General features: G+C 41.5%; 1 protein-coding gene across 1 annotated transcript in view; it reads right to left on the bottom strand.

The window, feature by feature from the left end:
- Positions 1-13,146: 13,146 nt before the first annotated feature.
- KCNJ6 (potassium inwardly rectifying channel subfamily J member 6) overlaps positions 13,147-23,849 on the bottom strand; it is a 292,133-nt gene continuing 281,430 nt past the window's right edge. Inside the window, exon 4 of the mRNA XM_059063976.2 lies at positions 13,147-17,292. Within this exon, the coding sequence (XP_058919959.2) occupies positions 16,967-17,292 (326 nt within the window). The 3' untranslated portion in view covers positions 13,147-16,966. The remainder of the gene's footprint in view (positions 17,293-23,849) is intronic.

Raw genomic sequence — 23,849 nt, forward strand, 5'->3', positions numbered from 1 at the left:
CAATACTGACTTCAGAAGCCAGTCTAATCACTTGTCACGAGGAAAAGTCAGAAGCCTTGGTAGGATTTTTTGAAAGATGCATTTTCTTATTTTTTTCTGTTTATCACTAAAGGATCGTTGGTTTTGCTCAAGTAAAACTTCATTTTTTGCATTGTATTGTTTAATATCTATAAATGTCTCTTATAATAACCCTTGTTTTACGATTTTTCTGGACTTGTAATTTACTACTAAATGCTATTGAAATTCCACCAATGATTTTTTCTGTTTCCACAGATTCACTGAATCATATCAAAGTGCTTGACAGTTTTGTCAAGGACATTTTGCCTTTTTCTAGTGAAAGTTATTCTGTTAAAAAAATCCAATCCTAAAGCCTTAAGAGCCTTTTAAGCATGATGGTGGGTTTATTGATAAATGCTACCTACTATTCTTTCTGTGGTCTGTGTTCCTTAGCCTGGAATCCTGTCTTCTACAATTTAGCACCAGTTTTCAAAATGCATATTTCATCAAATCTACAGTAAGCCATCCCAACCCATCTAGCCTGGCCTAGGTACCATCTCCCAATCTTGCTTTGTGTATGCCTATCTTTGGACCCTCTCTCATGCTGGCTCCTCAAACTGAAAGGAAGGCCCTCCCTCCTGGATCTCTATCTTCCAAATCCCATTTAGTCTCAAGGAATGTCAGGACAAATATCCCTTCCTTTCCCAGGAAACCACTCCTTATGGCTTACATGGAAGCTGATCTGCTTTCTTTAAATTTCAGAACAGTTGTTGTGCCTTCTCTATTAGGTTGTCTTATTCCTAAAAGTAGAGTATGTTAATTTCCCTCTTAGGCCTCAGTATCTTCATTTGTAAAGTGGGAGTCAGTATTTGCTTACCAGGCTTTTGTGTGGCTTGATGCACTCAGCACGTGTTGTCACGTGGTGAGAGCTGGTAGCCATGAGGTTGTAGGCTTGTTGAGGGCAGAGGAAGAAGTCACCATTTCTTAGTCTTCAGAATAACTTGTCTAGGGCATCACCCACTGTACTACAACTTTTCATTGGCCAATACTCAGTCAAGCTCATGTAGATATAGAATAATAAAATATGGAGCATCAGCCAGCTTTCAGAATATTTTGAGTAGAGTTCTTTCTTTTTCTAGTTTTAGTCGGTGGTTTAGATCCCTGAGAATGGAAATACAAGTGCATGGCTGCTCCCAGCACTGGTGAACTTCGTGCACCTTGAAAATGAAATATCTTATTTCTCTGTTGGAGAAATTTATCAAAAACTCAAGTTCTTAAAAGAATTTCTGGGAACAACATTGAAGATCAAATATGTCTGTGTCTTGTCTCTTTTTAGAAGACCTGCATTCTCTAGGAATGGATACTGGACCTGGAACACCAGCATGCACCCCAGTGACACCCCAGCTTGATGACCTGGTCCCGGGAGCGTCCATTCTTTGTTTTGTTTAAATAGTTCCTGACAGTTCTGTGTGATGGTAAGAATGAGGACTTCCAGGTCAAGAGAAACATGGATGTCTACAAACATTCAATGCTCAAACCAGATTAAGAATTACCCTCAATTTCACAGATTCAGATTAAAAAGACTATTGAAGTTTAGGCACTGCTTAGGACTTTTGAACTAGTGAACTTTCCAGAATAGTTTTCTTTCTATCTTAGGAAATGGCTCACAGAACAACCTTATATTTTGTAGGGCCATAGTACATGTTTGGGGCCTCAGTATTGTGCTATTTTATTGGGAAAGACAAACATAATGAATTATCTTTCAATTAATAGCGGAAGAGAGTGATATGGTTGAAATAAAGCAGTTGAATGAAAATGTTATTATGGTATAAGATTTTTGCCTCCTTAATTATCTTCTGCTTGGTTTAGTATTAATTCTTTTTTTTTTTTTTTTCTTGGCTGGCCTGGGATCCCAGGTGCATACTTCAGGAAAGGTAGAGTTGGATTCAGGTTAAAAATAAGTGGCCAATAACCTGCTGGAGCTGACTGAGCTGTTCATGGATGAACCTAAGATGTAGGCATGCACTTATTTTCTATCAAAGTTGCTAAGCTTTCTTGGGGCTTTTTCTACTGTAGAGGAGAGTATAGTGCTTCTCTGGTAATACCTCATTTTTCTAGAAGGTACCTAACTCACACTCACAACTTGTCTATTTGCTACAGGTTTAGTTGTGGTAAAAGAGAGGAGAGAAGGATGTGGTTGGCAAGGGGATGCTGGAGACAAGCATATGGGTGGTGATGAAATTTCACTGCTGCCAGCAAAGGAATCAGTGAAACTCTTAAAAGCAGCTAAGACTTAAAGCTAAACCATTTTGGGCTGTTTAGTGTAAAGAAGGATGGTATAGACCAGATCTGATGGTGAAGTAGACCGGAACAGATACTGAGTCATAGACGCAGAGACTGTGGGATTCAAATACTTGCTGAAAAAGATGAAACTAACAGCAGACACATTTTTTTTCCCTCAAGCTTACATGAAACATTCACCAAGATAAACCACGTTCTGGGCCATAAAACACACCTTAACAAACTTAAAAGAATAGAAATCATGCCATATCTGTTTTAGACCGCAGTGGAATTAAACTAGAAGTCAATAACAGAAAGATAGATGAAATATCTTAAAGTACTTGGAGATTCAACAACACACATCTAAATAACACATAGGTTAAAGCAGAAATCTCAAGAGAATTAAAAAAATATTTTGAACACAATGAAAATGGAAATACAACTTATCATAGTTCGTGGGATGCAGTGAAAGCAGTGCTTAGAGGGATTGAGAAGGAAGAAATAAAATTGTCTTTGTTTGCAGATGACATAATTGTCTAAATTGTCTATGTAGAAAATCTGGAAGAATAAAGCAAAAACTCCTGGAGCTAATAAGCCCTTATAGCAAGTTTGCAGGATACAGGGTTAATATACAAAAAGTCAATCAATTTCTTTCCTATATACCAGCAATGAACAAGTGGAATTTGAAATAGAAAGTACACCACTACTTACATTAGCACTCCCCAAAATGAAATACTTAGGCTTAAATCTAACAAAATATGTATGAGGAAAACTACAAAACTCTGATGAGAGGTATCAAAGATGAACTTAATAAATGGAGAGACAGTCCATGTTCATGGATTGGAAGAGTCAATATTGCCAAGATGTCAGTTCTCCCTAAATTGAACTACAGACTCAATGCAATTCCAGTCAAAATCCCAGCAAGTTATTTTGTGGATATTGACAGACTGATTCTAAAGTTTATATGGAGAAACAGAAGACCCAGAATAGCCAACTCAATATTGAAGGAATAAAACAAAGTTGGAGGACTGACACTACCTAATCTCAAGGCTTATTATATAGCTACAGTAATTAAGATGGTGAGGTATTGGTGAAAGAACAGACAAACAGATCAATGGAACAGAATAGAGATCCCAGAAATAGACCCACATACATAGTCAACTGAACTTTGACAAAGGAGCAAAGGCAATACAGTGGAGCAAAGATAGTTATTTCAACAAATGGTGCTGGAAAAAATGGTACATTCATATTAAAAAAAAAAATAAATCTAGGGGACTTCCCTTGTGGTCTAGTGGTTGAGACTCTGTGCTTCCAGTGCAGGGCATGAGGTTTTGATCCCTGGTCAGGGAACTAAGATCCCACATGTGGCATGGCAAAAAAAAAAAAAAAAAAAAAAGAATCTAGATGCGGACTTTACACCTTTCACAAAAGTTAACTCAAAATGAATCATAGATTTATATGTAAAACGCAAAACTAGAAAACTCCAGAAGAGAACATATGAGAAAACCTAGATGACCTTGGGTATGGCAATGACTTATAAAATACAACACCAAAGGCATATTTCATGAAGGAAAGAAATGATAAGCTGGTCTTCATTAAAATTAAAAATTTCTGTTCTGCAAAAGACACTGTCAACAGAATGAGAAGACAAATCACAGACTGGGAAAAAATATTTGCAAAAGTCTCATCTGATAAAGGACTGTTATCATCCAAAATATATGAAGAACTCTTAAAACTCAACAATAAGAAAGTAACCTGATTAAAAAATGGGCAAAGAGATTAGACCCATGTACCTATGGTCAACTAATCTATGACAAAGGAGGCAAGACTAAAGAGAAAAGAAGTAAAGAGAAAAGACAGTCTCTTCAGTAAGTGGCGCTGGGAAAACTGGACAGCTACATGTAAAAGAATGAAATTAGAGGACTCTCTAACACCATACACAAAAATAAACTCAAAATGGATTAAAAACCTAAATGTAAGGCTAGATACTATAAAACTCTTGGAGGAAAACATAGGCATAATACTTTCTGACATAAATTAGAATAATGAAAATAAAAACAAAAATAAACAAATGGGACATAATTAAACTTAAAAGCTTTTGCACAGCAAAGAAAACCATCAACAAAACAAAAAGACAACCCACAGAATGGGAGAAAATATTTGCAAACAAAGTGACTACAAGGGGTTAATCTCCAAAGTATACAAACAGCTCATACAGCTCAATAACAACAACAAAAACAAACAATCCAATCAGAAAATGGGCGGAAGATCTAAATAGACATTTCTCCAAAGAAGACATACAGATGGCCAAAAAGCACATGAAAATATGCTCAACATCACTAATTATTAGAGAAATGCAAATCAAAACTACAATGAGGTATCACCTCACACTGGTCAGAATGAGCATCGTTAAAAAAATCTACAAATGGACTTCCCTGATGGCACAGGGGTTAAGAATCTGCCTGCCAATGCAGGGGACACGGGTTTGAGCCCTGGTCCGGGAGGATCCCACATGCTCTGGAGCAACTATCCTGGGTGCCACAACTGCTGAGCCTGTGTTCTAGAGCCTAAGAGCCACAACTACTGAGCCTGTGCGCTGCAACCGCTGGGGCCCGCGTGCCTGGAGCCTGTGCTCGGCGGCGGGGGGGGACCACTGCAATGTGAAGCCTGTGCACCACAAGGAAGAGTAGCTCCCACTCACCTCCACTAGAGAAAGCCCGTGTGCAGCAATGGAGACCCAACTCAGCCAGAAATAAATAATAAATAAATAAATAAATTTATTTATTTATTTAAAAAAATCTACAAATGATAAATGCTGGAGAAAGTATGGAGGAAAGGGAACCCTCCTACATTGTTGGTGGGAATGTAAATTGGTACAGCCACTATGGAGAACAGTGTGGAGGTTCCTTAAAAAACTAAAAATAGAGCTACCATAGGTTCCAGCAATCCCACTCCTGGGCATATACCTGGAGAAAACCATAATTCGAAAAGATACATGCACCCCAATGTTCATTGCAGCACTGTTTACAATAGCTAGGACACTGAAGCAACCTAAATGTCCATTGACAGAGGAATGGATAATGAAGATGTGGTACATATATACAATGGAATATTACTCAGCCATAAAAAAGAATGAAATAATACCATTTGCAGCAACACGGATGGAACTAGAGATTTTCATACTGAGTGAAGTAAGTCAGACAAAGACAAGTATATGATATTGCTTATATGTGTAATCTAAAAAAATGGTACAAATGAGCTTATTTACAAAACAGAAATAGAACCACAGATGTAGAAAACAATCTTATGCTTACCAGCGGGGAAGGTGGGGGGAGGGATAAATTGGGAGTTTGGGATTGACACATGCACATTACTATATATAAAAGAGATAACTGGTAAGGACCAACTGTAGAGCACAGGGAACTCTACTCAATACTCTGTAATGACCTATATGGGAAAAGAATCTGAAAAAGAGTAGATGTATGTATATGTATAACTGATTCACTTTGCTGTACAGCAGAAACTAACACAATATTGTAAAACAACTATGCCCCAACAAAAATTAAGAAAAAATGGGCAAAGACCTGAACAGACACCTCATCAAAGAAGAAGTACAGCGGCAAATAAGCATATGAAAAGATGCTCCATATCTTATATCATCAGGGAAATGCAAATGAAAACAATGAGATAGCAGTGCACCCCTATTAGAATGGCCAAAATCCAAAACACTGACAATTCCAGATGCTGGCAAGGGTGTGGATCAACAAGAATTATCATTCACTGTTGGTGGCAATGCAAAATGGTACAGCCACTTCTGAAGGCAGTTTGGCAGTTTCTTACAAAACTAAACATAGTTTTATCATATGATCCAGCCTTCATGTTCCTTGGTATTTACCCAAATGAAAAAAAAAAAACAACATGATGTCTACATAAAAAACCTGCACACAAATATCTGTAACAGCTCTATACATCATTGTCCAAACTTGGAAGCAACCAAGATGTCCTTTGGTACGTGAATGGATAAATACACAGTGGTCCATCCAGACAGTGGAATATTATTCAGCACTAAAAATAAATGAGCTACCAAACCACGAAAAGATGTGGAGCAACTTAACATGTGTATTACTAAATGAAAGAAGCTAATCTGAAAAGGTTATATACTGTATTATTCCAACTATATGCCATTGTGGAAAAGGCAAAACTATGGAGACAGTAAAAAGACTAGTGGTTGCTAAGGTTTAGGGAGAGGGAGAGATGAATAGGCAGAGCACAGAAGATTTTTAGGCAGTGAAATTATTCTGTATGATTCGACAATGGTGGATGCGTGTCGTTATACGTTACACATTTGTCAAAACTCATAGAATGTACAGCACCACGAGTGAACCTTAATGTAAACTGTGGACTTTAGGTGATAAGGACAATCAAGATAGGTTCATCAATTGTAACAAATGTAGCCACTCTGATGGGGGATGTTGATAACAGGGGAGGTTGTACATGTGCAGGGACGGGGGTTATATGGGAAGTCTCTATATTTTTCGCTCAGTTTTGCTGTGGACCTAAAACTGCTCTAAGAAAATAAGGTTTATTAATTTTTAAAAAGACGAGAAAACTGTTTCAAAGCAGTTAATTTATTTATCCAAGATCACACGGCCCATCTGGGGATGGAACCAGGACCAGAATCCCAGTCTCCTCAGACTGAATCCAGGTTTCCTACATACCAGTGAAAAGAAAGTCTACTTTATGTATGACCTGTTGCCTGTGGCTTCAGGGAAGCATATGGTACATTTCAGAAAGAATATCACAGTGATGGTGAGGGGGGGGCTTGGGGGAAGTGATGATTATTGTTATGGCTTTGGCTTTCTGGAAATTCACTTATGTGGACCAGCTCATAACGGATTGGGAAGGATAAGTGTGTGTGTGTGTGTACACGTGTGTGTGTGTGTGTGCGTGCGTGCGTGCGTGTATATAAGTGCATGTATATTTGTGTATATGTATGTATGTGTGTATGCATTTGTCAGTTGATGTGTTAGTTACAAAAGACTGGAAACTCCCACTGCATTGTATACGTTTAGCGGAGTCTTTTAGAAACGGAAAAAAAGCATATAAAGATACAAATAGAGAGGAACCATAGGAGAAGAGCCCATACGTCTTGTTCATGCCTGTTGTAATCAAATTAAAAAATAAGGTGGAAGTCAAGCTGCTCAGGTTGTGGCAAGTTCTCACTTATTCCCTAACACCCATCTGAACACGGCCAGCTGACCCAGTGAAATGCAAACTCTGGGATCTGATCTGGCCTGACTTGTACAATGTGGGCATGACTTAGAGATCTGAATGTTAAGATCCCCTCTCTGAAAGCAGGCCGTCATCCTGAGTACCACCATGTGCAAAGTTTCCATGAGGTCGGTGTCCAATGGGATTGCTGCTGAGACATTCCTGGTTAGCAGAGTTTATTCCAGCCTGATTCATGGGGCCAGACTGAATTGAACTCTAAAAGCTTCAGTGCTAAATTCCACTTCACCTTTCATGCCAATGTCAAGGAGTTTTTTTCTCAGTTTCAAAGCCAGATGGAAAATGGCAAGTTCAAGGAGAAATAGTACTGGGGAGACTTTGCATCCTGGCAGCAAAAATGAATATCTCTGATTTGAAATTAGGGCTTCTAAAAGAATTTGTAAGTAAATTTTAAAAATCGCTTGTTTGTACTTGAGCTTATTATTGAAACACTAACTATTTATTGTGGACCAATCTTAATCTTTTAGGCAGAGATCAATAAGAGGGCAGCTCTTTGGACATCTATTACATCAGATGATGTGAATTTAGTTTTGGTTTTGGAATCTTTTTTTTTTTTTTTTTAAAGACGAATGTGATTTGGGTGTGAGAGTGTGTGTATGGGGAAGATGGCTTAAAGAATAGCTTTTTAAGGAGCAGTTTGGCCACCTAAGTGCATGCCATCCTAGGAGGAAGGGGTAGGAATATCGCACACCTGGCATGCTGAATGACTACCTATTTGCCTGGGCACTGTCCCATGTGTCCTTGGATTCCCCCAAGGCTATCTACAGGTGGAGCAGTCCTGGGGTGTCTCAGTCCCCTGGGGCCTTTGTCAGTTCTCATCAAAGACTCCATGGAGTGGTCAGTAACGATAGGCTATGGTTGCCATGGCAGCAGCCATGAATGTCCTGGGTAGCCAGGCTCCACATAGGTGCTGGCTTTTTCCCCAGAGCACAGTCTATGCAGATGGTGGGGGAGGAAAGACCACTTTTCACAGGCAGATTTTGGGGTCATTGTTTCAGAATCCCGTACACGCTTGAGAGTTCACTGTTGTCCCTGTGTGGCTCTCATTTTAGATGCAGAATCATTGGGCGGAATAAAGATATTCAGCACTATCTTTGGCAAGCTGGCTAACCTAGTCACAAGGACAAGAAGGTCCCCCCGGAAAAGTACAGCTGTCTCTTCCGCACAAGACTTCACTGATGTTCTATTCAGTTATGGGCTGATGTCAAAACGCCCGACCGTCACTCGTGCACTCTCAGTAGCTCATGTTTATGCGGCCGGAGCAAAACAGTCTACATTTTGGTCTCAGGTAATCAGACCATGAACATAATATATGCTCAATTAAAACTGGGGGTGGACAATGAAGTGGTAAGAGATAGGACTAGCCCCAATAATAGGTTCTCGGCTACTGCTCAAGAATGGAATGAACATTCCGAGGAAGGCGCCAGGAAAGATGACTGTTAGTGGTTAGCCGCGGGAGGAAATTCAGAAAGAGGAGCTGGGTAGAAGGCTTGGATGGCCACCTGAGGTGACGTGAAAGCTGGGTGGGCACCTGGGCACAGCACAAGTTGTGTCTCCAAGAGTTGCAATCCAGAGGCGTTCCTTGCAAATAAAACGAAAACCCCTGACATTGCTGCCACATTTGGTGGCTCTGCCGGAGGAAAGAGAAGGGATGTAAAGTTTCTTGACTGGGGCAGCATTTGTTTGGTTGTGGGGTAGACTTGTGGTGACAGGTCAAGACCTCTCACTTAAAAAGAGAAGACAAGGTCAGACCATCCAGGGAGATGGCTGAAAAGTGAGAATTTCTAGAGGCTGAAGAAAGATCTGTAAAGGAAAACAGAACAGTGAGGTAATCACCATGAGAAATGAGAACTCGTTTGGACTTCCTTACACTTACTTCATTTATGCATTAGTGTTGTTTGATGTTGACTCACACATGGGTGGGGCATCCCCGTGCATAGGGGACTCAAAAGGTCTTAACTTCAGTTCTTCTAGGGAGAGCCATCATCCCTAACCCACGTGGGTGCTCTGTGGGGTCAAGTGTGCTGGCCAAGAGAAGCTCAAAAGATACAGGCTTCCCAGCAGACACTTCTGGGGGGTCATTGTCTAAATGGGCAGAAACAGGGCTGGAGGGAGAGGCTCACCCAGAGAGGGGGTGGGTATGAACAAGGCTTCTGGACTACCCAAGGCTGAGCCAAGGGACAAGGGAGGGTATGGCTCATACCCACACCCCCAGTCAGCCATGCTGAGAGATGATGCCAGAACGGCACCTGCTATGCCTGCATCTGAGAACAGTGTTCCTTCTCCTTCTCTAAGAAGGCTGGCTGAAGACCCAGAGGTTCCAATCACGCACAGCTGTCCACAACCCAGCTCTCTGCGCTACAGCTGATCCAGTTCTGCTACTTGTGTTTAGTGGTGATAGACCCAATACTGACATATTCCATAAGGCATTCAGCTTGGACTGGGGTTTTAGTAGCCAAAGAGATCCGATCCTGGACTCCAGGAACGTTTGCTCCTTTGGATGGATATTTTGTGGTTTCTGTTAGAATTTTAGAAATGATGATGAATTACATGTTTATTTCACTAGTGCCTGTTGGTAGCAGATATTTACATTGCCTGAGAAAAACAGCCCTTCCTATTCTTATAAAGATTGGCTGGTTGATATCACAGTATTCATGATCCGTGTTAATACAACGGGTATGTAGCCTTAATCTTGAAATGGTCAATTACACTTTGTTAGTAGGAAGATTTAGTTCTCCAAGCTCTGTTGCTTATGTGGTCACAAATCTCTAGCTGACCACAGGGCACGTTAAGATTGATGTCTAGGGGGGTAGTGTCTAAAAATAACTTTATAAATACCATTTTCACTGGTGATAAATCTCAATCAGTTAGTCATGCTGACTACTTCAATTAACTATTCTTGTGAGTGCTAAAGTATTTTGTCCTCTTTTTCCTTCGACTCTCCTATTTGAATTAGGTGGATGCATGAAGCTTTCTTTCACCGAGGTAATGAGGCCAAGTAACAGTTTGACTCCTTTTAACATTTATTTAAGTTTTATGGTGTTGAACTTTGAGATTTTTTTTCCCCTCCCACTTAGTTATGCTGTTCCATGCGGTTGCAAGATCGCAAGCTTTTTGCACGATCGCAGGTACCATCAACCACTTAGTTTCAGACACAGGACCAAATTCATCTCAATTTCCATCATTTGTGTGTCAGCAATACAACATCACAATGATTTATTACAAAATTTTTTCTTTTCCACCTAACTTCCAGGAGAGCACTCATAAGAGAACTTGATATATTTTTCAATAGAGCTAAAGAGATAAAAAACGTAACTTGGCTTTGGAAATGCTTCCTTAGAATACAAGTGAGTTCAGCTTAGTGATACTAAAGAATGTCATTTAGTATTGGTTTATCTCAAAACTCCATTGTCTAAATTCCTTTGATCCAATATTTCTGTAGTTACCAATTTTTATCTTGTGCTTCAGACTCAGAAAGCAGCAAACAATGCAATAACCCTTTACTACGCCTCTGTTTCTTCCTGAGCTCTTTCACAGAACCTGTTTGTTTTCTAAGAGAAGCATTTAGTTTTTATTTGCATGTTAAACTTTTAGCTGAGTACCTAGAGGGAGCCAGAACAAGCACAACTAAACAGGAGTGGTGGTTTAAGCTTCTTCTTATCACGCTGATCAATTGTGGGCTAGAGGAAACTAGCAAGGGAAGATGGAGAGGCAGCTCAGCAGTCTAGTTAGTTCTATTCCAGAAAAGAATTAGAGGGAAGGCATGTAGGGGAGGGGAATTTGTTTGGATGTGTGACAACTACTGCAAGTCCAGTTCATCTCACTCAGCAGAGACCCAGGCCCCAGCTGTCTACATATTTAAATACCTATGCATGTCAGCGAAGCAGTAGCTCAGTCCCTGGAATTCCCAGTTTTTAAAATTGTTCATGAATGAGTAGTTGTACCACATCACTTTCTGAGCTGGCCACTGGCTCTTGCCTGACTGTTTACTCTATTTACCACTCTTGGGGGAATGGTTATGAAAAGAAAGGAGCTTTTCTTTGAGACCCAACTCAAAGTCCTATGAAGCAGTTGTCTATCTTACAAAAAAATGAGTTATTTTTCCTTGAACAAACCTAAGCACAATACTGGAAAATAGAGTTATACTGGAAAAGAATGTCATCATTCTAACTTGCCCAGGAATATTTTAGTAGTACAGTACAGTATGTAATAGTACTTAATGGTATTAATAGTATTTAATAGCACAGTACTGGGGTTGGCAAACTTTTCCTGTAGAGGGTCAGAGAGTGAATACTCTAGTCTTCCGGCTATGTGACCTCTGTTTTAATTACTCAACTCTGCTGTGTGTCGTGAAAGCAGTCATAGAAACACATACACCAATGGGTGTGCCTGTGTTCCAATAAAACTTTATTTATGGACACAGAAATTTGAAATAATTTTTGCATGTCACCAAGGATCCTTCTCTTGTTTCTTTTTTTTTCTTTTTCCCAGCCATTTAAAAATGTAAAATCAGTCTTAGCTTGCAAGTGGTGCAAAAACAGGCAGTGGGCCAGATTCTGTGAGCAGATTTGGTTTGCTGACCCTTTTTGTAGTAAAAAGAGCCCATGGTTTTAGCCTCAGCACCTGGATTTGAGACCAGGATCTGTGATTGACTGGCCTTGTAACCTTGGGGAAGTTACTCAGTTTGCCCAAACCCTAGTTTTCCATCTATAAAATGTAAATTATAATACTCAAGCTCTGATGGTGGATTAGAATTAAATGAGAAAACGTGTGCAAGTACTCTGAACGCTCCAAAACACCACACAACGTAGGGTGTAATATTGTTTGGTTATTATTGTACATACTGTGCTTTGTCAAAATCAAATAGTAGCCTGACAGAGCTTTGACTGCTAGATGACATTCTACATCAAAAGCTCTCCAAGACGTTAAGGGCAGAAATATTAGGAAGAGGTATGCTTTACTCAATTTTAAATTAAAGGATAACATTTTCTTAAATGCAGGGTGGCCATAGAGTCTAGAAACACGGTATTATTAGTTGATTATATTGTAATGCAATATCAATGAATCATCTATTATGTATATGTTACCTATGTTTTTTGACTTTATAGCCATCCATTGAAATGAAACCATAGAAGATAATGTTTACCATCTATGTAGGACATTTAATCTTCAACTACTCTTATGATTCTTCTGAATCACATAGAGTATCACCCAAGTCAAGGAAAGAAAGACTGTAAAGTAGTCAGACTCTTGGCAAGCTGTTTTGGAAATGACTATGAATATATATATATATATATATATTTTAAATCTTGTATCACTTAGCTAAGCAAATGATTTCACATTATTCTGCTGAGTTAAAGTAGTTTTCTAGTGGAAGTTTTAGAGTCTCTTTCTCTGTCCACCAGCTCCCATATTTATAAACAGTTTCTGAACATCCCAAAGATACTGGCTTCAATCTAAATAAAAAAGCAAAGGGGAAAAATTAAGAAACCTGAAATGTAAGAAAATGTAGCAAGGGAAAACATAAGAATGTTGCTTGGAGACTTGAAAACTTAGGCTTTTAAATGAAGTCATAAATAATTTTTAAATTAGAGTATAATGAAAAACAGACATTTCAGAGCCCTAGTTTGGTTAAACCAGCAAGAGAAAATTGTGCTTAAGAAATAGATTGACCTTTTTAGAAACAGTAGCTGGATTTCTGTTAGGGAACATAAGATATTGAACTAAATCAGTGGATCTGGAACTGAACTAAATCAATGGATCTGGTACTGGAGAACTAGGGAAAGAGCAAAAGAGAGGGACAGATGGAGGAAGGGAGTGGGGAAAGAGAGGTTTCCTTCTCCTGGACATAGAGTGTCTATGTATTGGACCAACCAGGCTAAACGGCCATATTTCTTAGGGATGGAAAAGTAATGACCTGACATTACAGTGATTGCAAAGGTGTTAATCCAAAAGAGTATAGTTTGCCCATGGGACCTCCAAAGACATAAACAATTTTATCAGTTATATAAAAGCTGACATAAATAAATAGGTGCTCTTCCAGTTGGAAAGCATGTTGGGGTGAGTGGAAATGAGAATCTGAGGGTCTTGTCAGCCCTTGGGGAGGTCATGCTCCCAGCTGAGTCTGCCCTTTCCTCCAAACTGGAGTCAACTGTGGCAAACTGCAACCCTTTAGCCCAAAGTTCTTATCTGGCTAATGGATACTGCCATGATTTTATGGGAAAGGGACTCAAATACACCATCAAACAGACCAAAATATCAAGTTGAGCGTGATCCTCATTGATTATGAGTATTGGTGCATTAAAATAGGCTTATTTATTTCCATAGCTCTGGATTTGCTAACAAAGTGACTGAGTGATTGGAGCCTGGATATGGTGGAAGAGAATGGGTAGAAATTGTAGAGGCATCTTTGCTGAACTGTTAATGAAAAACACCATTCAATACTTGCTACTTAGAAAATTCAGTCTTAATGAGCTTTTTTCAGTTCCAAATTTTAACAGTTGACACAAAATACACTGTTAAACTGTGTTATCAATAATTGTAGAAAAATAGACATGTTTGATAAGGACATTCTAATAAAAGGTTCTTCTGGAGCATCCTCATTTAAAGATTCAGAGGCTCACATTACAAAAATGAGATTTGGTTCATGTTCCATCTCCAACCACGTTGACACCAAAGACGGTGAGAAATAGGGAAAGACCTCACACCTGGGTGCCCTGTCACAGATACAGAACTGACGTGTGTGTCTGACCAAAGGGTTGTCAAGGCTCTTCATTCAGTTGTGCTCAATGGCCCCCAACTGCTCTTCCAACCAGACAACAGGGTGTGTGTTGTCCTTTAAGCCTTAGTAATGGATCTTAAAAGGCCCATTGAGTCTTTAGGAACTAAATTAGCAGATTTTTTGCAGCCCCAGCTGATCTTGCTTTGTGCTACCATGCCTCGTCCTGCAACTCTGGTGATGCTGCAGGGATAGCGCCCCCAAGGCAAGAGGGCCCTTCCTAAGGCTACACTGAGGTAAGGCCACAGTACCTCCCCACAGCCTGGCAAGAAGTGTATGGGGCTCCCTCCTCCTCCTCAACTACAACCTCCTCTTTGGAGTGTGTGGAATGAATAAATGATTCAACAAATATTCGATGTGAAAAGTGAAATGTTGGCAAAAGGAAAGAGTTATGGCCAACAGTTTTGTTTTCCATACGGTCAGTGCCAAGAAGCAGTTGTCTTGATACAAGGTGTCAGAAGTGGGAGAAGAGAGACCCACCCCTCCCATGTCAAATTGAGGAGTTACTTTCCTTATCTCTGGGACATGCTTTTTAGTAGACAAGGTCCCCAAACTACAGTGTGAAGGCCTGTGCTATCTGGTCAGGGAAGGCAAGGGCAGCAGGGAGGGACAGCTAGTTTGAGCTCTTTGACCTCCATGGTGCAAAGCCTCAAACTGAGCGCAGCTGTAGAAGTAGAAAATGAACTTGGATCCAGTCAATGAATACTTATGATGGATGATTATGTTAGGGAACAAACAGTTTATAAAGGCCAACTTAATGTGAAAGATCTGTTTCAGTGCAAAATCTCCACCTGCCCTTGAGGTTTTGTCTAAGATTCTCTTCCTTTTCTTTTTTTTTTTCATTTGAAAATGATTTCGTTTTGAAAATTAGATTTTCAGTACAAAATACTATTCCTTCCTTCCCTCCTCCTCTCCTCTCCTTCCTTCCTTTCTTTCCTTCTTTCTTTCTTTCTTCTTTCTTTCTTTTTATCTTTGCAGATTAAAATGAATTAAGGCTGTAGCTTTTTGTTTTCTTTGATTGGGAGACACTTTGGATTTGATTTCTAACCTGTGGCATACTCTAGAAAGATTTCTTAGACAGTCATGAAGATTGTTGATCTAATCTTTAAATATTGAACTCTGGAAATTTCATAATAATAAACTAATAATAATAATAATAATAATAAATACCAATGCAAGGAATGCTGATGGATAAGCCCCCCAGGTATAGGGAGAGTGCCAGATGGAGTCAAGGTGTGTGAGATCAGTGATTACAATATCCTTCGCCCATTACATGCCATTATGAATTTCATGACTTTAGACCCAAACCATCTTTTACTAACTTAACATGTCTCATTTTTTAACTGTGATTACAGAGTGAAAATAGTTGGAGAGTCAATGGTTTTGTAGAAGAAAAGTTTCTCAAACTGTGGTACTACAAAGGGTGAGAGCTAACTTGAAAAGCATAAAGACATAATTCCCATCATTGGCGGGAATTCCCTGGCTGTCCAGTGGTCAGGAGTTGGCACTCTCACTGCTGGGGCCCTAGGTTTGATCCCTGGTCAGGGAACTAAGATCCTATAAGCCACGAGGTGTGGCAGAAAACAAAAACAAAACAAAACCAAAAAACACACATTGTTGGTGACATGCCAGAGCATGTCCTCCTCCTGAAATTCTGCCCCAGGCTAGTCAGTGAGGTCTTGTTACTTAAAAAAGGGACCTCAGTTTTGTAAACATTTCACAGTATATCAGCATACTGGTGGTGTGTTTTGCCATCTACTGAACCTCCAAACTTCTCCCAGACCTATGGCTTATTAGATTCAATTAAAGGGAACAGTGAGGTACCCAAATGGCTGCCAGTCTGGGACACGGAGCAAACGCCATGCACTAAAGGGCCAGCGGTCAATGGGACCAAAGAAATCCAGAAAACAGGACATCAGAACAGAAATGCCTACTGTACTTTGGGAATCTTTTTTTTTTTTTTTTTAAATCTTATTTCTAAAGTTATATATCTAAACCTACATTAATTTTACATGTATGTACATTATTTAGAAGTTTTGTTCTACAGTACTTTTGTACATGCTGGGTTTTATTACTAACTGCAAAAGAAAATAATTACATAAGGCATATATATGTACAGTATTTTGTCATTACCTCACCTGGGTCCTATAACTGCAATGCCTGCAGGGGGCAAGCACCTCGCCCTGTAGATGAAATTTATTGAGATATATAAAACTGAGGGCTCGACTTCTATGTCTCACTGCATGAATGAATAGGCACCAGAGACCTTCCTCATCATATCCCAGGTAAACTCTGACGCACTCTTTTGAGTGATCTGGTATTGTACAACACATGCAGGTAAGTAGCAGAAATCTCTAGGACTTGAATGTGTCGTATTCAGGGAGGAGACCAGGCTTGGGTCACAAATGAGGGCACATGACACCTTAACCCAATCTGAATCTGCCTTGTCAATCTGAATAACTGAGAGGGCAGGTAGATATTTTACACCTTGAAGATTTGTTTTCTGGTAATGCCAAACTTCAATATAAGGAAAGAACAAAGTAAGAGAGACGGAAAATAAAGAGAATGAGAGACAAGGGAAGGTTGTGGGCGGAGAGGAGAAGGGGTGGCCCGGCCAGGGGACTAAACTTTGGATTCGTTCTCTAGATTCGCCACATCACCATTCCTCGCCGTCTGCTGCTCAGGGTTCTTTTCTTCCTCCTCAGTCTCCAGCTCTGCGTGTTGGTTGAGTTTGCTGGAGACGGACCAGCTCAGGGGCAGCTCAGCCCTGCTGGCTAACTCGGCCAGCTCTTTGGCACTGAGAGATGGGGTGCTGGTCTCGTAGGTCTCATGGAAGCTGTTGTAGTCGACTTCGTAGAACCCGTCCTCCAGCGTCAGGACAGGGGTGAACCGGTACCCCCAGAGGATCTCACTAGTGATGTAGGAGCTTCGAGCTTGGCACGTCATCCCTGCAGAGAGGAGAACGGAGGCTTTAGTGTGTGTGTCTGTGAGCTTTGCATCGCCCAGGGGACTCAGGGAGACAGGCAGGGCTGCTGCAGGTGCTGTTGAGACTGTGACCCGCATAGGTTGCTATAATAGGGAAGAACAAATCTGACTCCATATTAAGTCTGCTTCTTTCACTTTAACCTTGCATTCAATTGCTTTTGCTACAAGTTAAGAATGTTGCCTAGAGCCTGAAATATACAGGAGAGCCCATTCTCAAAGCTCTGACCCTTAAAGGTATAACACTTTCCCATTCCTATAGAGATAAAAAGCTGCAGAACAGAGGATAATGTTTGTCTTGTTGGAGGTTTACAGGGGCATCATGACCTGACCTACATGGACAGCTGTAAGAACAAAGGATTCTGACACCAAGAAGTCTGCAACAACCAGTCACACCCCCTCCCTTTTTAGTATAAAAGAAGCCTGAATTCTAACTCAGGTAAGATGGTTCTTTGGGACACTAGTCCTCCCTCTTCTCCGTCTGCCAGCTTTCTGAATAAAGTTGCTATTTCTTGCCTCAACGACTCGTCTCTTGATTTATTGGCCTGCCGTGAGGCGAGCGGTTCGAGTTTGGACTTGGTAACGGTGCCACAACTACAAGTAGGTGTCTTTCTTGTTGTAGACATGTGCTACCATGCAGGAGGGCATGCGGTAGAGATCCCAGGCTTCCACGTGGAATCCCAGGGAGCAACGTGAAAGTTCTGGCTCACACCAGGCACTTGCAGGCACTTGCCTGCAAGGTCAGGCACACACACAGGAAAGCATGTGTGCACATGCGCACAGGTGCACACTCATGTGGTCACGCCTTGTCCGCTTTTTACTCCAGGATCATTTGAGGTCTTGACTCTGGTCTCACACTGCTTTTAGAGGTTTTGCCTGAGTCCTGCTGGGATTTGAGTCTTGGCTTTGGCCACAGACTTAGAATGAAATTTGACTTTTTTTTTTTTTTTTGTGGTCCACGGGCCTCTCACTGTTGTGGCCTCTCCCGTTGCGGAGCACAGGCTCCGGACGCGCAGGCTCAGCGGCCATGGCTCACGGGCCCAGCCGCTCCGTGGCATGTGGGATCTTCCCGGACCGGAGCACGAACCCGCGTCCCCTGCATCGGCAGGCGTACTCTCAACCACTGTGCCACCAGGGAAGCCCCGAAATTTGACATTTTAAACTAAACTTATGCTGCCTTTCAGCAGGAGGCCATGGATTTGTTTTACCCTCCCATTGCCGTGACACAGAGGCAGCTACTGTGGTCCCCTAAATGAGGTTGGAAGGGATGCTGATCTGAGTTTGTCCTTTCCCCAGGACCAGTGGAAATGGTTATTCAGATCGTGTGATAATATAATACTTTAAAGTCGCCCCGCATCTCACCCGTCCTTCCTGCTTATAGACAGGAAGACTTTTTCTAATTTGCACAGAAATGCCATATGAACTGCTCGCAGCCCAGGAGTCAGGAATAGCTTCCTGTTAAATGTGAAAAGGCAGAACAAGGGAAATCCCACCCATCTCCTTAGAAAAGGAAACTAGGCAACAGGCTTGGTGTAAAATACGGGGAATGCCATTGGTGCATTTTTTTCTGAGGTCGAAGACTTCTCTTATGAAACTTCTCAGGAAATGGAAGCGTTCATTCAGCCATTCCTTCAGGGCTGACTTTCCATAAGCTCAGTAGGTCCAGTACCAAGGGCCCACAGAGCTTTTAGGGGTCCATGAAAATATTCATCTTTATAGAAAGTATATTACATATTATGTAAGGTAGAGTATATACTTTATATTATATAATTATATAAAAATGTAATTAGAAAATTTTTCAATGGAATAAAGGGCCCACAAAGGTAAAACCACGTAGGACTCACCATAGTCCTACTGCAGCCCTGTGTTCATTCATCCAGGGAAGCATCCAGCCAGCCAGTCAGTATATTATCCCTTAGGACAGCCTATAAGATATATTAGGCAATTGCTTTATGCTGAATGCAGGTGCGGTAAGGAGAACAGGACACATGTAGGTTTTACACAGAAGGGTTCAGATCTACAAAATATTCCCACAGCAGTGCACCTGTTCCTCATGGCTAGAAGAAGGAAGTTGAGGGCCAGGGACTGAAGTGACTGACCCACTGCAGCTCAGAGTTTGAGCCCATACAGCCCTCGTCCACATTTTGCTCTCCCTCTGAACCTCAAAACTGAATGCTACCCTTCCTCAGTGTTTCCCTGACTGACCCAATTATTTGGTCCGCCCACCCCCATGCTTCTGAAGCAAGTACAGCAGGGCTATTGGGCATGGTAAAGCGAAGAACAACAGCATCTTGCTTTTATTTCTCAACGCTTCTCTTCTGAGTTACCACCTCTTTATCTGTGTTTGGGAGTGATGGGGGGAGACAGGTGATGACAGGGTTCTGTGGGCTCAGAGGGAGGTACAAACAGGAAGTCAAAAGGAAAAGGTGATAAAATAGCTTTCAAACTTTTGTTCCCACCAAGGAAGCATATGTTTATTGTCACATGACTAGAAAACAGAGACAGGCAAATAGAATAAAATTCACCTAGATTTTGATTTCTGGCTGTGTAAATGGCCAAATGGAACTAGAAATTAAAAATACAATTATTATTTTAAAAAAATAAAAAAAATACAATTATTAAAATTAAAATCTATATAGAGGTTTAACATCCAACTGGAATTGACTGAAGAGAGAATTAGAAACTTGGGATACAGGTATGAAGAAACAACACAGGATGCAGCCAAGAGGATGTCGTTGGGACTGATGGAGAAAGGACCTCGGAAAACCCTCTCCTCCATGAAAGCAATGAGAACGCTGGCAGAAACTGACTAAGCAAACTCTTTGAGAACTCTGTAAATGAACTCCAGGAGTGTTTGCTCAAGAAAAATGGCTGAATCGCAGTAAGAACCCTGAGCTTTGGGACATTTTAACTTTCCCTCTGCTCAGCTTCACGTTAGCCTTAAAAATCAACAGGCTGCAATCGTGGTGCAAAAGAGCAGTCCAGCAAGTCCTGGAGGGGTCAGGACAGGATTGGAGCTCTTTCAAAGCCTCATAGGCTCAGAACTGTCATCATTTGAAGTTTCTAGCAGTTCCCTAGAAAATCCCATTTACAAGGCTTGTCTCCTTTTGACTTGGGACGGAGTTTGCCCAATGCAAATGACTTGTTCCCTTGGGCCGTTTGTCAAACACAACCAGTGGTTAAACTTTGTACTCTCCCCCAGCCCAAATCCTATGTTGTTCTAACCCCCAGTACCTCAGGTTGTGACTTATTTGAGAGAGGGTCTTTAAAGAGGTAATTAAGTTAAAATGAGGTCATTGGGAGAGTGTCCTAATCCAATAGGACTGGTGTCTTTATAAGAAGAGGAGGTAAGTTACACAGACATGTGTAGAGGAAATACCATGTGAGGACATAGGGAGAAGATGGTCATCTCCATCTATAAGTGGAGGAGAGAGAAACCAACCCTGCCAACACCTTGATCTTGAACTTCCAGCCTCCAGAATTACAAGACAATAAATTCCTGTTTAAGCCGCCCAAGTCTGTGGTACTTTGTTATGGCAGCCCTAACCAATGAGTGTGCTTATCGAATTCCACAGGGATCGTAAAATACCTTTTCATAGTACCACTTTAATAGGATTAATTTATGTAATCAAAAATGAATAAGAGAGATTTAAACAAATGCTTGTGGATGCTTTCCCAATTTTTATTCACCTTTTGGTGTCCTAATTCATTTGAAAAGAGGTGAAAAGAATATTAATATATTTGTCTAACAATATCGAAAAGTATTTCTAGTGTAAGTGGATAATTTTCATTTTCTTCAGAAAGATTCCTGTCTTACATATTGACATTGGTCCCAGTCCATTCTTAGAAAAAATGTGATTTTTACTGATGTTGAAAAAGTAACAAAATAAAACCAACTAAGGTGCAGCCGCCAAAATTACATCAGTGTGTGACAGTGGAGCCCTTGTGATTTTCGATGTTACTTAACTCACTGAAGTGTGACCATGACTCTGAGAGCAATTTTTCATGGATTGTGTTTCAGGCTTTGAAATGAGTGTGAGCCGAGGATGCAGAATTTTCTTTGCTTAATAAAGAAGATTATAAATGAAAAACATGGGGCTTCCCTGGTGGTGCAGTGGTTGAGAGTCCGCCTGCCGATGCAGGGGACACGGGTTCGTGCCCCAGTCCAGGAAGATCCCACGTGCCGCGGAGCGGCTGGGCCCGTGAGCCATGGCCGCTGAGCCTGCGCGTCCGGAGCCTGTGCTCCGCAACGGGAGAGGCCACAACAGTGAGAGGCCCGCGTAGCACACACACACAAAAAAATGAAAAACATGAAAATATCCACAGCATTAATAATGGAAAACAGGAATGATACATGTATATTTACCATGCACGTAAAAGCTGAGATACTACTTATCTAGGTATGTACAGAAATATAAAGTAAAAGGAGACCCACTGGTCGTCAGAAAAAAAAAAGATTCCATCAGTGTGTATGCAAGTTGTGTTTGTGTTTCATATCAGAAAGATCATTATGGTGTCCTGAGGGAGTTTTTTTTTTTTTTAAATTAATTAATTATTGGCTGCATTGGGTCTTTGTTGCTGTGCGCGTTTCCTCTTGTTGTGGCGAGCGGGCGTTACTCTGTTGCGGTGCGCGGGTTTCTCATTGCGGTGGCTTCTCTTACTGTGGAGCACGGGCTCTAGGCACGTGGGCTTCAGAAGGTGTGGCATGAGGGCTCAGTAGCTGTGGCTCGCGGGCTCTAGAGCGCAGGCTCAGTAGTTGTGGCCCAGGGGCTTAGCTGCTCCACGGTATGTGGGATTTTCCCGGACCAGGGCTTGAACCCACGTCCCCTGCACTGGCAGGCAGATTCTTAACCACTGCATGACCAAGGAAGCCACTGAGATAGGTTTTTGAAGTGAGTGAAGTAATCTCTGGAAAAAGAAAAGCTCCTTTTGTAGAGATGAATAAAACCTGAAAAATCTGATTTCCAAGTTCAGATCACAGCCTTTACTCTGAGCATGCTGGCTGTCTTGCCATTTGCATTTATATTTTTATGCCTGTATTTGCGCTATTTGCTTTATCTTGAATGCCCTTCCCCTGGTGGACTCCTGCTCATCTTTCAAGAGCTGATTTATTATCTCCTTTCTAAAGCCCTCTTTGACCGACCCCACTTGAGTTGGAACTAGGAGCCCACGGCTATCAGGACATTTCAGTGACACCCCATCACAGCCTTCTCACAGCCTTGGCAGCTCATGCTAAGTGTCTGGTTTCCTTGTTGGACTGTGGATGCCTCAGAGTTCGTTTATCTTCTTTATTTCCATATTCCTAGCATTTAGCATAGTTCTTCAACATTGGAGGTTCCCCCCAAATACCTGTTGTTAAGTGAAGAGAATGGACCTAAGGAACTATAGAGAAATGTTGACTGGAAATGTCTGACATGTATTATTAAATTAAAAGATGGCTTGTGGTCCTTAGAAAAGAAAGTGGGAGATTTCTGTTTCTGAGTCATATCAGATTACCTAGGAAGGACCCTCAGCTAAAATACAAACTAGATACTGGAAAGTTACAAACTCCCTAATTTTAATCAAAAGTAAGCTCAGGGCTTCCCTGGTGGCGCAGCGGTTGAGAGTCCGCCTGCCGATGCGGGGGACACGGGTTCGTGTCCCGGTCCGGGAGGATCCCACGTGCCGCGGAGCGGCTGGGCCCGTGAGCCGTGGCCGCTGAGCCTGCATGTCCGGAGCCTGTGCTCCGCAACGGGAGAGGCCGCATCAGTGAGAGGCCCGCGTACCGCAAAAAAAAAAAAAAAAGTAAAAAAAAAAAGCTCAGTAACAAGTAAGGGATGGGACTTCTGGGCTTGGTGAAGATGGAGTCAGTGCAGCCTTTGCCTCCCGTTGCTTACAATGAAGACTTCTAGACAAAACACAAAATGCAACAACCTGAAGACTCTGAAAAGTTACCATTCGTGGGAGGATTGGGGAGGGGTACCAAAACTTGAAGAATGACTTGCTTGGGGGTGAATTTCTTGGTTTGTTTTTTTCTCTCTTTTATCATCTCTTTTATTATCTGAGAGTGGTCCCTATGCAGAACTGGGCTGTGGTGCTGCAACAAAGTCTCAGAGAGAAACCCTGTCTTTCTGGCCAAACGACCAGGACAAGGTGCCCCTCTGGGCTGGAAAATGGGAGTGGGCAGCCCTCATTAATTTTGTCTCTCTGCACCCAGCCCTCAGTGCTGCGTAGTCCGGAGCTGGGAGAAAATCTTTCTGGCCAGAGGACGGGGGAAAGAGGTGTCTGTGGACCAAAGAGTTTGTGGCTGCGTTTTCCTCTCTTCTCACTGCCTTACTCTGAGAATGAACTCTGAGCCTGTGCAACCGGGCAGCAGTATGGGTGGCCAACACGTGGAGAGAAATCCTGTCTTTATAGACAGGGAAGAGGGGGTCTGGGAGCTGAAAAGGGTGGGGAATCTCACAGAGGACAAAACTGAAGAAGAGTATCCCCTAATTCTGTGTATGAATAGATGCAAATCATGAATAAAAAGAAATGATGAATG

This window comes from Kogia breviceps, chromosome 5 (assembly GCF_026419965.1).
Source record: "Kogia breviceps isolate mKogBre1 chromosome 5, mKogBre1 haplotype 1, whole genome shotgun sequence".
NCBI classification, from domain to species: Eukaryota; Metazoa; Chordata; class Mammalia; order Artiodactyla; family Physeteridae; genus Kogia; species Kogia breviceps.